A 16794-nucleotide genomic window follows, 5' to 3' on the forward strand; every position below is an offset into this window, starting at 1 on the left:
AAATAATTTTTTTTTTCTTGTTGGTTTAACACATAAATGTATTTTAATTCATTTGTTCATTTCTAAAGAGCCCCTAGTTAATTGTCTCAACGGCTTTTAAATACATTATAACTATATGGCCACAGTTCAGTTCCCACTGCAGCATTGACGTCGGTTCGAATCCCTCTCACATCAAGAACGGCATCCAGCATTAAAAAACAACTCTGGAATCCTACTGTACTGGACTTTCTGTGGCGATCCTGTAAAAGGAAACGGCTAAAAAGACACTTTTTGATAAAGACAAATAGACCCAGAAATGTTGCCAGTTATTGTGAGGGGAAAAAAGTACGAATTGTATCCCAAAGAAAAATTTATAAAAAAGCAAAGCTGAAGTTGACTAAATGTCAAGCGTAACAAGCAACCGAGAGGGAAGACGCGTCCAAATAAAGAGCGGAGTATTCCATTGGTTGCTTAACTGTCACTCAAAGCCCTTCATCCCGCCTCATCCCGCACCCTCCTCAGCCCCGCAGCCTCCTCTGGGCCCACCCCCTCCCTCCTCCTCCTCCCCCTCCCCCTCCTCTGCCGCCTGCTGGAAGTGTCAGCCCTCCTCTCTCAGTTCTCTCCTCCTCTCTCCTCCCTCCATCCCGAGCGGACGAGTGTGGACACCGACTCTCAAGTTGAGCCCGGTCGCGCGCGCGCGCACGCTCACAGATAACAGCAGGAGGAGGAGGAGGATGACAGTCGGAGGATAGACAGAGACAGTAAGGGAGGAAAAAAGGAGGAGAGCGGACGGAGCTTCTGCCGGGCAAGCGGAATTAGGATTTCTTTCTCTCTCTTTTTTAAATTCCTAAACGAGCCTTTCGTGACAGTTTTTGTTCACTCTCCCTTTGAATAAATCGCCTCTGAAGTGGACTTTCTTTTTCCCCCCCAATTGGTTGGAGTTGTTGTGTTCTCATCCAACTTTGGAGGAGAGAAAACTGCGGCTGGGGGCAGAGACGCGGAGGTGTCCCCTGCGTTAAAGCGTCCCGTCTGGATAACTAAAGCGCACCGGTGGATAAAAGCGCACCGTTCGGGGAAACGGGTCCATTCATCGGCTGTGGCTTCAGTGTAACGCGCCACTCAGTTTTCATTAATTTTTGGAGGATTTAAATAAAGAAGGCAACGTGCTCTGGACTTTCCCATCGGGGGGGATTTTTGACTATTGGAGGATTTATAGTTCACACTGTCTATAGGTCAAGCGCAGCGGGAGCGCAATTTGGTCAAAATGAAATTATTGGTGGCTCCGATGTCATAGTGATCCATCTGTGGAAAAAGACAAAAAATTTAGAAAAAGGAAGTGAAGATTTTATTTTTTTTTTTAAGTAAAGAAAAGGAAGCTCGTCCTCTGTGTGTCGTTGTGTGAACAGTCCCGGAGATTTTATACCGACAGGAGGGGATGGAGACGGTGTGGAGAGGAAGAGGCGCGCCGCTGGGATGTCGCCTCTGGAAGACGGTGCTCGTTCTTTCCCTGTGGAAAGGTAAGAGACGTTAAGGCGGGCGAAAACTTGTTGCCAGCGTGTGATACAGACAGTTCTCTTCTTATTTTCCGGCTTTTATTCTCAACAAAATGAGAATAACTGGAGCGAAAATGTTCAACTTTTGTTGCGCTTCGCTATTCTTGTGAGAGCAGGAGCGTAATTTGGCATGTTATGTTCGCTTTGAAGGATGATGACAGTCGGAAATTGGGAGGGAAAACCCGCGGCAATTCAAGTTTAACAGTCTCGTCAGTTTGCTCCAAACTAACAATGCACAGAGAAGTGTCCGCCTTGTGCCAAGAAGTGACATCACTTTTACTCACCTTTAATTTGCTCCCTGTATTTATACGATATTTAAGTGTGAGAACAGGTCAGTAAATTCTAAGCCGTCTGGTTATTCCAAACATAAATACTGATCGGGTGTCCAATAGTAACACTGACATCTCTTGTGTCCGCATATGTGTGCAGAATAATAAGTAATTGAATGAGCCGACGCGTCCGGACTTGTGCCATCTGTGACAGCGGCTCGCTCTTGTGCCATGTTGAGGTATCGGACCCGGGGACGTGGTGGCACCGTGACAGGCGGTTTCCAAATCTTTCTTGTAATCCTTGGGAAAGTTTCCCGCCTGCGTTTACTTCGATCTTAAGGTCGGTACAGCCTGGCTGTAAAGATTTTTTTGGGATGAATTTGTCAGATCCTTCTCCCTCTTTTTCTAAATAAACCGAGAAAGTTGCGTAATAATCTTCATTAAAATAAGAATGACATGTCGCTTTTACCTCAAACATAGAATCTTTAGAAAAACGTGAAGGTCACATCTCAAATCTCTGAAGATAATTAAGTATATAAAAGTATTCAGAATGTCTCTTAAGTAGTGCTGCCGGAACTTTGAAATGAATTTTAGAAACTAAATGAAAGTAATGCCTATTCAGAGCGCGGTTTGGGACGCATGAGCTTTAGAGGACTACAATACAGGACTGATTTCAGATCGGATGAACCCGGCTACTCTAACGATGTGTTGTTGGGGAGGGGGGAGAGAAGGGGAGGGGGCTCTCGGCATCAGAAAAACAAGAGCGAAGTGCATGTTTTTGGGTTTGAAGTGCTCGGAGCGCGTCAGCACACAAACGTCACATTACTATTCCCGTGTGTGTGTGTGTGTGTGTGTGTGTGTGTGTGTGTGTGTGTGTGTGTGTGTGTGTGTGTGTGTGTGTGTGTGTGTGTGTGTGTGTGTGTGTGTGTGTGTGTGTAATCAGCCCGGGGATCGCTCACGGCCCACTGAGCAGTTCAGAGTGGCCGCGCCGTGCGCTCCAGAGCGCGGTGGTCGTTCTTTCCGCGCCGCGGAAACAGCTGCGCCCCTGCAGGAACACCCCCCCCCCCTAAAAAAAAAAAAAAACAACCAAAAAAAAAACCGGCTGAATAACTAAACAGCTGAATTGCGCCGAACAGTTCCTGTCATCCTCATCCTACTACCCCCCCCCCCCCCCCCCCCCCCCCCCGTTCCCTCCTGCCCCGGCACTGACTCCAAACCTTTTGATGGCGCATTTGACTGTTCAGCTGCTCCCTCAGTCAGCGAGGTGGTTTCTCACCTGTCTTGTTCACTGTGAGACTCTCTTTAGAGCTCACTCACGTGCACAGATTCACTTGAACTTGGCTGGGGTTAAAGGCTCTCTCTCTCTGGCACCTCTATGGTGCAATATCCAACTGAAGCTGGTTAAAACACACCTTCCTGTCCATCCTTTATTTCCTAACATGCCTGCACCTCCAGATCCACAGTACAAACGTTGCACCGGTTAAGCCTGCATGAATGTAGAGTAGACAGTCCGTCTTTTTTTATTTATTTTTTATTTTTTGTATGAGTGGCTGCTGTCTGTCACACCACAGCTATCATCTGTGATACTTCAGATTTCTCCACTCCCACCTCCATATTTAACTACACCCACAGAAAACAACACCTTTCACAACATATTCTGCTCAGATGCCTTTTAATTAGAGCCACTTACATTTCCCAGCGTTATTTTTTTGGGACTTTTTTTATTTATTTATTTATTTTAGTGTCTTCCGCCTGCTTGTGTCACCCTTTTCAGAGCATGAGTGGGATTCTTTCTTTTTTTAAAAAAAAAAAAACAACCCCTCCATTTCAGTGTAATTACATCATTCCCGTTATTCCAGGTCGTCTATGGGATGCCATTGTGGGTTTCTTCAAAAGCCAGGCATCGCAGAGTCTCCAGCTCAGAGGCAGAGGAAGGCGGCGCCGTTTGGCCCTTGAAGGCTTGGCAGCAGGCTGAGCAGTCACTAGGTGGTCACCATCAGGGCCCTGTAGTCTCAGCGGGAGGCGTGCGGCAAGCCGCGGGAGATTTTCCCCGCAATCAAACGTGTGCCATTCATCTTTTCTGCGACTTCGCTGTTTGGAGATTATGCGGTTTGGATATGTTTTGATTGACACTTGTCTGCACTGCGAGCGAGCCGGGCCTTACGTTTCCCCTCAACTTCTGCAGCGTTCCGGGGGAAGCGCAGGAAAACAAATCAGCGATGCTCAGAAAATGAACTCGGGGCTGTCTCTCCTTTCTTTCACACACTTTGAGCATAATTTTACCGACTATTGCCGCTCAGCCACAGATTAATATTTCAGCTTTATTGCGAGTGCAGTGCATCACAGAAATGCACAGAAGAAACAAGGTGAAACGAGTCAAATGTGGAGTTTTGTTCGCAGGAGAGCAGTTTGTAATTCAAGCCAATGAAGCTTTATTGACTGTTTCAATAAAGAGAGATGTCAGAATCCTTGAATGACAGATTTTTACCACATTTTTCATCATAAAGCCTGAGACGTGCGAGTGACATTCGGGGCTGAATCGAGATTAATATATAGTGCCCGAGTGTTTTCTCCTAAAAGAAGGAAATAAATGTGTTCTCACATTAGAGCAAATCATCATTCACTCATTTTAATTCTGTGGCGTCTCACACAAATCATTGCAAAATTGTGCAAACTTTCTACACATCCTTTCCTCTCTCTCTCTCTCTTTTTTTTAAAAACCTTATTTTAAACATAGCAAAACTGAAACCACGACCCAAATCACAGAGGATAATCAGCCTCTCACACCGTCGCTGCTAAAGATTTACGTCAGCCTCTCCCTCTCAACCACTTCTTTCTCCATTTCACTTCACTTACGTGCACTTTGCTGAAACATGAATCAGCAGAACTTGAGCTGGCTTGGAAAGAACAATCAAGGGCAGAAACTTTACTTCACTTTTGGCAACGTCTGAAGGGAGACTTTGAAGCTGCTGCGTAAACTGCAGTTGTATCTGGAGTATACGGAGGAAGCGCCAGGCACTTCTCTACGAGGAACTTCAGCTGTGCTGCGTTAGGGGTTAGTTTTAAAAAGTTTTTTTCTAAAGAAAACAAAAGAGCTTTTCTGGTGTCAGAAAGCAGGCGTCTGTATCAGGAATACAACTAATCTGAAAGCTGATCGAAATTGATTGAAGATTTTGTCAAATAAATTTGTGTTTTTCCAACAACCGACATGGAAATATTTGGACGGAATTGAAAAAAAAAAAAGATATATCATGGTGGTGTAGTGGTTTGCACTTTGACCTCACAGAGAGAAAAAAACCCAGGATGAAATCCAATTTTGGCTTCTTTTGATGTGAGTTTTCTCCCAACGTACTCCGGTTTTCTCACAAGGTTGAAAAACACGTGTTTCAGCAAAAATGTTGTCTCTCACTGTGTGTGTGTGTGTGTGTGTGTGTGTGTGTGTGTGTGTATATACAGTACACCCTTCCTTCACTCCTTCACTAATAGTCAGCTTTTAGTTGGATTAAGTCGTAAAAAAAACTGGATGAAAGAAATCCTGTTCATTAGAAAACAACCAAAATGCTTAAATTAAGTTTGATCCTTTAATTCTTTGTCATAATCTGGGTTGCACTTTCTGTTTTGTCCTCCTCTTGGGTGACAGCTGAACCCCACGAGGATCGGACCACTTTGTTTTCTACACAATCTCTCAAAGTTTTTGTATAAAATAAAACGCCGCATGCCGCAACATCCATCAACGTTTTTCATATCGATGACTAGATGTACATTAAAGTCAAAGTAAAACACACTGAGCAGGTTTTATTATCACATTCACCAGGAAAACCGAGCAGTCTGTATCAAGAAACCACCTCAGTTCCGTTTCCTATCCATCTTCTATCCCTATCCAGGTTTTTCTTTTCTCCAATCCAGTTTATTAATTACATTTGACCATTTATGTCTTTCTGGTGATTTTTTTTTCTTGCAATCTTTATTATTCTCACTGCATATTTCTCACCTGCTCTTTTGAGCCCAGTTTCTATTTTTGACGCATATTCTCTCATCAAAAGCGGACCGGTGAAATAGTGCCATAATAACCTTTAAATTTAAACTTTAGAGTATACGTGATGAAAATGTCTATATTTTCACAAACCCAAACAATTACTGTGGAAAATTGCTACAATCTCAACATAAAGCCAATTTTAATGAAACTTTCTTGTGCAAAATCCAGTCAAATGTCCCGAAAAAATGTCTCCTATTGCTGTTGCATTATGGGTGTTTTTACAAACTCACCCTGACGGCACGGCTTCGAGGCCAGTTTGATAGTTCATGTTGAACAGAGATCTGCTTCCTCGTTGCTGTCATTCTTTGTCCTGAAACGCTTGCGTAGGTCTCATGGTAGGACTGCTTTGGTCCGAAACCCCAACAAAGCTCATTGTTGTTTGGAGTTTATTGTCTGAGGTCACTGAGCCTACGCTCATCGATGACAGTGCAGAGACACTGTGCCAATTTAAAGCTTCTCCTGCTTTAGAGTTTCTGCTCCAAAAACTCTTTATACAGACTCTCCAACACCCTCCCCCCCTCCCCCTCTGATTGCCGTGAGGCTGGTTGGACTGTGTCTGGGACGGGGCCCACTTAGTCCCGGCACACGCCCTCACAGGGGACTCTTTTCTGGGCTCGGCTCGCAAGTTATTTGGCGAGCTTTAGAGGAACTAGTGCGTCTCCAGGGTGGTAGATTTGAGATGATTAAAACATTTGAGTGGTCTTTTTTGAATGTTAATTACCAGTGGGTGTCTGCCTCGTTGTGCTTCATGTGCAGTTGTTGGCGTTTTTTTCTGTGTAATAGTCGAAAATAGAGAGATGAGGGGTTCCGTTGGAGGTTTCTACCAAACAAGCCTGTACAGATCTTATATAAGAACGAAGGAATCTTTATGTCATATTGTCGACAAATTGGGTGTCAATCATAAGGACAATGGCCCACAAGAGGCTCCAATCTGGCCTGACAAACCACCAATTAAATGGTAAACATTTCAAATAAAACATATTTTTAAAAACAAATTTCTTAAGAGTAGTACCACAATACAGCACTGAGACCCGAGCTGAGACATCAGTGATGCTGCCGTGAAAGTTAGCGCCCTCATTTCTAGAAAACAAATTCATGTTTTATTTTTTTTACATTTCACTGTGCTTTGCACCAAAAGGTTTCAGTAAATTTTTCGTTATGTTGAAATTGTCATTTTCCATAGTAGTTGTTTGGTTTTGTGAAAATATCAACAATTTCATCATGTATACTCAGTAAAATTTTATATTTAAAGGTTATTATGGCACTATTTCAGTGGTCCGGCCCACTCGAGACGAAATTAGACTGTATTTAACCCCTGGGCTAAAAAAAGACCTATTCCATCATTCAATACAGAACCTGGAAACTACCTATTGCTCTGCATCAGTGCTGACTTCACTGGAATATTTTGTAAAATCAAAGATCAGGGCCTTTCTGAGGCAATCTCAGGGATTCTTATGAAAACATGTGAGTAGTGGTTGACACTGTCACCTCACACTGAGACGACCCAGGCTTGAAATCAAAAAAAAGGTTTTGTGTTCTTCCTGTGTCTACCATGGTTCTCTCCAGGTACGCTGTCTTCTCACACAACCCAAAGACATGCTTGACTTGTTCCAGGTGCACTTTGACTTCTACATAACATCAGCTGCGATTGGCTTCTCCGACTCCTGACTTTAATTCAATTAAAGCATGAAAAGATGATAAATGGATGAGTTTTGATGACATCTAATCTGTTTTTGACCACCAGTGTTCCAAGTTAAAGCACGTGGGTCATTATAAAATGATTCATTATGTTTTTGAAATGCAATTAGATGTTGGATTTCCCTTAGATGACAGTTTTAAATATAAAGGAAACAGGAAACAGCCATGCGGCAGGGCTTCTACTTCAAGTGTCAAAACCTAAGAGAGAAAACACACTCTACACCACTGTGTGTGTGTGTGTGTGTGTGTGTGTGTGTGTGTGTGTGTGTGTGTGTGTGTGTGTGTGTGTGTGTGTATGTGTGTGTGTGTGTGTGTGTGTGTGTGTGTGTGTGTGTGTGTGTGTGTGTGTGTGTGTGTGTGTGTGTGTGTGTGTGCTCCAATGAATACTGTAACTGGACTGTTAACCTGTAGCAGAATGTCAGCACTGAGCTCCATTACTCATGCAATACAGAGCATTAATAATTACTGACGGGAAATCACTCACACACACACACACACACACACACACACGCACACACACACACACACACACACACACACACACACACACACACACACACACACACACACACACACACACACACACACACACACACACACACACACACACACAGCCCTCCCTATAAGCTGTCCTTTCTCTCTTTGCCTGCTTTCTTTGTGTCTCTTTGTTGGTTTCATTCACTGACTGACTCATTCAGCCGTGCACACACGTGTCAATCTCACACACACACACACATGCACGCACATGCACGCACGCACGCACGCACACCCGCAGCCCATTCATACACACCAGCACACAGAGGCTGCTTATCCTCAGGAAAATACACGAACAGAATAGATTGTAAGGAGCAAAGAAATATAAAAAAAAAAAAATCACGGACAAGGTAATACAAGGATGTCAAAAATGTGAGCTTTTAACATTCGGTCGTGAATGGAAGAAGGTACGCTGCAAAAGCTAAACACTACATTGGAAATAAAAAATTACCCTCCTTGAGAGTGGGATTTCGTTTTTTCTTCCTTCTTCACACTCATATGGGCTTTTTGTCATGGTGACGGTGAGAGAGCCGAGCCCAGATGGAAAAAGAGAGAGACAGTGGAGAAGGTCAAAGAGGTGTGTTTTAGAAAGGTCTCCACTCCATGCTTCTTGTGTTCTTTTTTTTTTTTTTAAATAACACATTTCATATATTTATTACTGTTTTGCATGTACTGTGGGAGACTGTGATGCAGCTGCAAAGCCTTTCAGTATTGGAAAACTGTCGCATCAATCAAATTTTGTCAGCGTAGTGTGTTGTGTGCTGGGAATTTCAATGTGGGTCTTATAAAACAACTGAAGCATGGCAGAAGTGGATATGAATAAACAAACGTATATATACTGCCGTACCCATCAGTGCAGAACTATAAGATATGTGCAGTTATATCAGTGTGAATGTCTGCAACTGTTTTAAATGATTTGAATCTGACTTCTGAAAGTTTAAAACTTTGCGCACACACATCGCTTGCTCCCGTCGCTTTTATGAAATCATTGTGAAATCATTTATGGAATCACACCTTTAACCAAAACTCGATTAGTTGCTGCCAACTGGCAGTTTTTAAGAATTCTATATACAAAAGGAGACAATAATAATCTAATAATCTGTGTAAGAGTCCACCATCTAATCCCATTTTCTTCTAGTGATAATGACATATTTACCGTTTGTTTAGTTTCACTTCCATAAAGAGACTGACCCCAGAATCACAATGTTTTCCATCTTTAACTTGAGGTATCGAGGTCCTGTTTACATGGCATTTCAAGTAAAAACGCATAATTTTTGGTATATCAAAATGTTTGGTGTTTACACGGCAATGTTTTAAGAATTTTGTCCATTCACACGTAAAAGGAAGAAATGCTGGAAATTATGTAGTTAGCATGTAGGGCCACTAGTCGGTGCTGTTGTTTATCTTTATAATGAAACCACACAGGCACGTGCCCAAAGAATGATATGCTATACACATTGACAATGGGAGTACATGGACACTCATATGGACGGAGGATGAAGTTGAATTGCTGTTACAGGTGATTCTCAACTATAAAACAACTTACTACCAGAAAGTTGTTTTTTCCCCCGTTTCCACGGTGTCGGAGCGTTTTCTTAAAGTTGCGTTTTCAGTGGTTTCGAGCACCATTGTCGCGTAAATAGACACCCAAAACGCAATGGAAGTCTTCCATTTTCACTGTGAAACGTTCTTGTGGGAAGTGGGCCTGATAGTATGTTGTTTATATTTACTCCTGTGGTTCAGTGGGTTAGCAGTGATGCCTCACAACCACTTTAGAAAGGTTCAGGTCTTGGCTGGGGCCTGAAAACGGCGTGGATTCACATGTTCTTGTATTGCCTTTTGTTTTTGTGAAAGTTTCATCCCAATACCCAGGAGTTTAACTACAGGTTGTTTATATTCCATGTTAGTACTGCTGAGCAGTCCAGAAGGAAGCACTCTGCTTTGAGCCACTGTTGGCTCCCGCGCAATACAACACCGACTCCGCTGAAGTGTATATAGAGGATGGATGAATGTTGTTGTTTCTCCATCTTGCATGAAAATGTGTTCCTCCTCCCCTCAGGGGCAAGAACTGGTTTGACACTAGATGGTTGTACAGGGAGGAAAATCATGCATTTTGGGCAGTTTGATGGCTGATAGCTCAGGTGGTGGAGCGAGTCGTCCTACAATCCATGATTGACAGTTCATTCCCCGGCTCTGCCTGTCCATGTGTGGAAGCATCCTTGGACCAGAGTCAACAACCGCGAGTCAACAATGAGCGAGGGAAACCGTTTCATGAACGAGTGGGCTTTGAGACAAAAATTTCTGCAACAGCCCACTATAAGTGAAGACAATCTTCCATTTCCAGTTTAAGAGACAGTTCTAACACACTTGTCTTGGAAGCATTGGATAATAAATCCAAAACATATTTAAGAAGTAAGTTCTGCTATAGTGAATGTTATTAGTGTGGCACAGCTTCCAGGTCTGGGCCTTTTGGGTGTACTTTACATGTTCTGCCTGTGCTTGCGTGGGATTTTTCCTCAATATACAGACATCCTCCATTTTTCTAAGATCCTTGAATAAAGTGGACATGGAGATGAATGAATGAGACTATTCAAAGCAGACTGCTACTGCTGATAATAATAATTGATAATGAGACAAACGAACGCTAATTCTAACTTACTTTTCAGGTTTGTACAACACATCTGTGATGTGTTTCGAACAAATGACGTTTCTGATGAAGACAGAACACAGTCGAAACACGTCAAGGCATATTGCAAAAATCTACCTGCCCGAAAAGTTAAAAACAAACTGCTTATAAAAAAACTATAGCTATAATGAACAAACTTTAACCAACTTATTAATTCCATCGAGGAAAATCACATCTGTTCATAGTCGCCATTCAGTTAATGATTGAAAATGTGTTTGTTTGTTTTTTCCATATGGTTGTGTTCAGGTATGCTCATCTTTCTGTGCTGGCAGGGTTTGAAAAAGGACCAAATGACTGCTTGTCTGAATATGTTCAAAAAGCTGATGTTTTCCCACACAAAAACAAAACAAACCAAAAAAACCAAAAACCCAGCACAATGACTAATTCAGCTTTTAATAGTGGCAGATCTTTCATCTTCTTTAATGAATATGACAAGAGAAAACATCACACAGAAATAATAGTAGAAAAGGTGAACGGCCTTCTACAGTTTCCACATTTAGTCGTTTTATTGTGCAACGTCAAGAATCGGAGTCACTGACACACAGATTTGGGTCTGAAACGCCTCGACGCAGGGCTGGAATCGTCTCTTATTGTCAGTCGGAGGAAGGAGGACACAACAGACACGGAGAGATTGAAGGCAGTGACGGAGGGGCAGAGGGAGATTTTTATCTTCCCCCGAGAGTGTGTTCATCCTCTGTGTCACTTCCTTCTGTGTCACTAAATCTCGGGGAGAAGGATACCGATCGCCACGGGGGGGGTGGGGGTGGACACACTTACAGTGACACACGCATTGAAGCCCCCCCCCACCCCCCACCAGTGACATCAGTGTGTTATTAGCAAGCCAGCGTCTCCTCATGTACTCACAATATTGATGAATGAGTAAAAAAAATGATGTGAACACATCCACAATTATGAGATCATGAAGAAATGTTCTGTTTGAATGACTTATTTCTGATTCAGCGCTCACGGTGAGATGGAAATGACTATTTTACCCTATATAGCGCACGTACAATTAAAAGTAATTGATCAATTGAAAGTTTCCTGCACATAGTGTGAAACATGCTTATGTGACAAAATCTCTTTAAAAAAAATCAAGCTGTCTCAAATTACATCAAGTGTACATACTGTGGTGTGCACTTGGAGAAAAATGTTTGACAGGTGAACTGTCATGTTGCTGGAGGCAATAAAGAAAGCCGACTCGATTCCTTCGTCTGTCTCATCTTTCACAGCCTCCACAATACATTATTATTCTAATTAGACAAGTCCCTCACTGAATTGTCCCGAACATATTGCATATACACTCTGCAGTCCCACTGTTTCACCACAAACTGTATTATTTAGTCGAAATATAACATATTACAAGCATAAGATCTGTGCTGATTCGACTTTACAATTATATCTTTGGAAGAAACGGGAGGCCCCGACCTGGGGAAGTGACATTTGCTTTGGTAAATCGAAGATCCGAAGTAGGGGCCATTCTTCAGGACAGTCTTTGGCCGAGGTACTCCAAGGCGAAATGATTAGTAACACGATGGCTGCTAATATATATCACAAATGTATCGTTATATAACAAGACATGTAACGTACGGTACGTATCACAAGAGACTAAGTGACCTACAATAAATTACGCTTCCATGCGCTGTGCATTCAGGCTCTGCAAATTCAAGTGGACAGAATTTTAAAAATGAAAGAAAAGTGAGTCTAATCACATTCAATCATAGGAAACTGAATCAGTTGCTCACGTAGATAAGGGAAGAAACAAAAAAAACGCTGTTATGTAGAATAATCTATCCCAAAGCATGATGACGTTAGCATATATTTGGCGCAATGCTCAACATTATCGCACAACGCCAAGTCCCACATTATATATAGCTGTATGTTTAAGTAATTTCATCAGACATATTTGAAGCTTTTTACAGTTCTGAACACTTCAAAATCATTAAATTCATAACTAGCTTCTGGTATATCATAAGAGTCCGTGGTACAGCGATGAGTCTGGAGTCAAATTACGAGCTCCAAAAGTCTCCAGGCTCAGCACTGTTGAAACAGTGGCTCCCCGTATGTTGGCCAATAGAAAGAAACCTACTTCGTCAAAGAAACAGAAGTGAAATTATGAGTTCTTTCTGCAAACTGTAAAATACAGTATGACTGAATCTGTGTATTTTCTGATGTTGTATTTTTTATTCTTGGTGCACTATGACTGGGCATCGTGCTGGATCATTGTGTAGCGCTGACATTGACGTTCAACATATGCCTACATGTGTTTTCTCCACCTTTCTTTCACAATCTATAGACAAACTTCACCTTTTCCTCAACCAAGACGAGACTCAAAATATGGAAATTTAACCGGTAACAAGTTCCCTTTGAAACCTGTAATCTATAGAACGTACACATTTAATCCTTGACACGTCCAGATTATTACCCTCTTAGACGTCTATAGCATTTGACGCCCGCAGGTCGATGTCTTTGCCGACTCGTTCAACTCTGCTCTTTCACTTTTCGAGTCCTTGCAAGTCCTCAGCACTGCGGGTATAATTCGGAATCGGTGGTAGAAATGAATGTTTGATTTGGCAGAGTGAACGAGGCGGTGAGTGGTGTTAGACAATGAGACGGATGAAAGGAAGAGTTGTGGATGATAATGAGCCAGAAGGGGCTTCAAACCTGCTCAAATTTAATCAGAAACTTGAGTGCTTCTCTGTTTGATAACTTTGCGAGGATCTCTGGGATTTGTAGACTTCCAGACAGCAGACATTTTATTAAGTGTGGCCAATTTGGCCACTCAAAGAAGAATTACATTTGAGTGCGGCGTGCGCTGGAGATGGATGGAGGTTGAGTGATGTGTCAAGGTTTATACTTGTCAAATGGACTCACTGGATGAAGATCAAATATACCCCGGTATTTCCAGATCTCGGAGTCTTAGCAGTGATTTGAATAAATGGGTTTATTCTTTAAGAAGTGTGTGCTGGGTCCTGGACTGACCTCTGAAATCCATGTTCATCACATATTTACCTCATCAGAGCAGGTCAGTCAGTGGTCACTTACTTCTGCTACTACATGCACAGACTTGTTCACCAGCTCCTCAAGCTCTGCACTCTGCCTCTAGCAAAAACAAATATGTTTATAAACACAAAAATACATGCGTTTTTTATTTGGCAAAATTATTTCATTTCTGTCAGTCTGTGGTTCTGTGGAAATGTATCAGAGGTAATTGAAGAACAATAAAAAAAATGACTAGTGCACAAAATATAACTCTTGTAACATACCTCCACATTGTGTTGGATTTACAAACAGTAAAACAGTATTGATGAGAGAATATTCACAGCGGTTTGGGTTGTAACATCAATCAGATTTTTTTTTTTTTTTTTACAAAGAAGAATAAGTCATTCTCATACCAAAATACTCTCAAACAATTGTGTTTCTTCTGACTCACTAATATATTTCAATTAGTTTATGAGTGTGGGGGACCTATAGCCAAATCCCAGTAATGGCAGGAGGAGTATCGGGTCTTAAAACTCTGCGATTCAGTAGTACAAGTTTTATTGACTTTCAGTGGCGACCCATCTAAAAACTGAGAATCTGAATGGAAAGTCCATCAATAATCCAATGTCCTCTCCGTCTCGATTGAATGATATCAGGCTCTTTCGCTGCCTGTGGTCAACGGCCAGCTTCCCACTTTGGTACAATTTCAAACACTTTTAGGTGAAAAACAAATCCATTTGAAGCCTTTGAGGCCCAATTTATGATTGGATGAAAGTAAAGGTCAGTTTTATATTTTGTACTTTTTGTTAGAACTTGAGGTCTATATAATCAACACTGGATTTGTTTCCTCATTTCATAACATATTCAGCCCTGCTGTTCACATTTTTGCTCTTAATAGAATCTGTAAGCACTTGCAGAGAGTCAACTGATTAATCTGAGCAGTTGTGAACGGGCTTACTCCGTCTGCACAGGCTTGTGCCCCTGTTTGTGTTGGTTTGAGTGTGTGTGTGCGTGTGTGTGCTTGTGTGTGTGTGTGTGTGTGTGTGTGTGTACTTTGTGACAACGAGACGGCGGGTTTCAAAGGCCTGTCGAGAGGTTTAAGGGTCTTGCTAATGAGCAAGTCATTTTACTTCAGATTAGTATGAATAGCCGGGCTAATTTTTGTGTGTGTGTGTGTGTGTGTGTGTGTGTGTGTGTGTGTGTGTGTGTGTGTGTGTGTGTGTGTGCCTCTGTGTGTGCACATTTTGTGGGTTTGCGTGCTCGACTGCTCGTGCCGGCCTGGAAGTCTAGGCTTGAGGTTTAAGGTTGAGCTAATCAGCGACACATTTCCCCCCGCATTAGCTTCACCCAGATGATTAGCTGCACACTCTCTGCTTGAGTGTGTGTATGTGTGCGTGTGTGTGTGTGTGTGTGTGTGTGTGTGTGTGTGTGTGTGTGTGTGTGTGTGTGTGTGTGTGGGGCGAGGACACCAGCTGATCATTGTCACTATTATACAATGACTCAATGATTTACATTAGCTTTCATATTTCCCATTGAATTTTGATTGAATGTAATTTGTTGTGGTTTACCATAATGTGTGCATCTTTGTTAGCGCGTGTGTGTGTGTGGTGAAATATTTTGAGTGCTTGATTATACTCATTCTGAAATATATATATATATTTCTTCCTAAATGATATCAAATGTTTACTGAAGTAAGATATGAGGATCATTCACTTATGTATTCTCAATCAGTGGTGCAGTGGTTAGACCAATTCAACATTAATACATGGGTTTGAGTTCAGACTGGACTCTCTCGCTCTAATCCAGATTGAAATATTCTGGGTAACTGTGTCTCCTTGCAGCACCCTGTGATGAACTATCTCAAACAAATTGACTTGAATCAAGTGCTTGCACACAAATTCAAGAAACTCTTCGTTTTTACAGTCTAGTAACTATTCTGTATTTCAAACTATCGACTTTCAGATTGAAATTGTCACGGCTGATAAAAGGTTTATAGAAACATCTTCACATAACACCAGATAGTATTACAATATGGAGGAATGCCCTTACATAGTTAAATAGTTATTAGCGTGTTTAGCTTAGCAGCAGAGAGTACTTCTTGCTTGTGATTTCACAAGTTCAGGTTAAGGCCCAGTTCACAACAACATTTTCAAGTGAAAATAGAAAACCTTCGTTGTGTTTTCGTTGTCCGTTTACACGACAAATATGCAGTGTTTCCGCTGCCTCCCTGTAAACAGACATCACTTCCTGTCTGAAACGTAAACGCAGAAACGGCTTTCTCCCTTGAAACATTGTGTAAACGGGGCCGGAGTGTTGACTGGTTCCCACTTCGCAACTCTGACGTGACCCAGTACCGTCATCCTGCAAAACATTGGATTATCTTCTCTCAAAGTATTCGCTCAAATCAGACTTTTAGCAATGGCTGATGTCAGACTGAATGTTTTCACTCTCTCCTTCCCCTCGGTCCATGTGAAGGTGTCCTACCTGTTTGCCAGACTTTTACTTCTTTGCATTCCTCTCTCGTACCCACACCTGACTGATTCCCCATTTGTTTTCCCCTCATCGCAGCGCTGATATTTAGCGGGCAGCTTGCTGCCCGCCTCGAGTCTTTTGATGGCTAATAGTTTATTTATGTTCTTTCTTCACAACATTATTTTCCTGACAAACATCAGAGGAGCAATAACGGGGGTTTAATGGGCCAGTACTTATACCAATACAAGAGGACGAGACAAATTTGTCTGCCTCCCCCACCCTCCCCATTTCTTTGCATTCTCCTTCTTCTCCTTTGTGGCAGCATTTTTGTTCATTTATTCATCCCCGAACGGTCATCAATCACTCCAATACTTTCTCAATCTCTTGCTTTCCCTGAGTTCTGTCTCTTTCCTTGGAGACTTCTTCCTCTTCTCGGTCCTCTCAGACATCATCCGCCGTCATTCAGAGCGCCTCACTCGTCTTTTTTCGCTCCTCGTCTCTTGTCGATATTTTCCCACGTCACCTTCTCCCTCTCTCCCTCCTTTCTCTCCCCCCACCCCCCCACCCCTCCAACCCTTATCTCTCCCT

General features: G+C 42.3%; 1 protein-coding gene across 1 annotated transcript in view; it reads left to right on the top strand.

The window, feature by feature from the left end:
* Positions 1 to 718: 718 nt before the first annotated feature.
* The window catches only part of LOC308111673 (transmembrane protein 132C), a gene marked incomplete at its 3' end in the record, with an annotated part of 313423 nt that continues 297347 nt past the window's right edge, over positions 719 to 16794 (top strand). The window contains exon 1 of the mRNA XM_080466658.1: positions 719 to 1496. Within this exon, the coding sequence (XP_080322784.1) occupies positions 1415 to 1496 (82 nt within the window). The 5' untranslated portion in view covers positions 719 to 1414. The remainder of the gene's footprint in view (positions 1497 to 16794) is intronic.

The sequence above is a fragment of the Lipophrys pholis genome (genome assembly GCF_963383615.2).
Source record: "Lipophrys pholis genome assembly, chromosome: 7".
NCBI lineage: Eukaryota > Metazoa > Chordata > Actinopteri > Blenniiformes > Blenniidae > Lipophrys > Lipophrys pholis.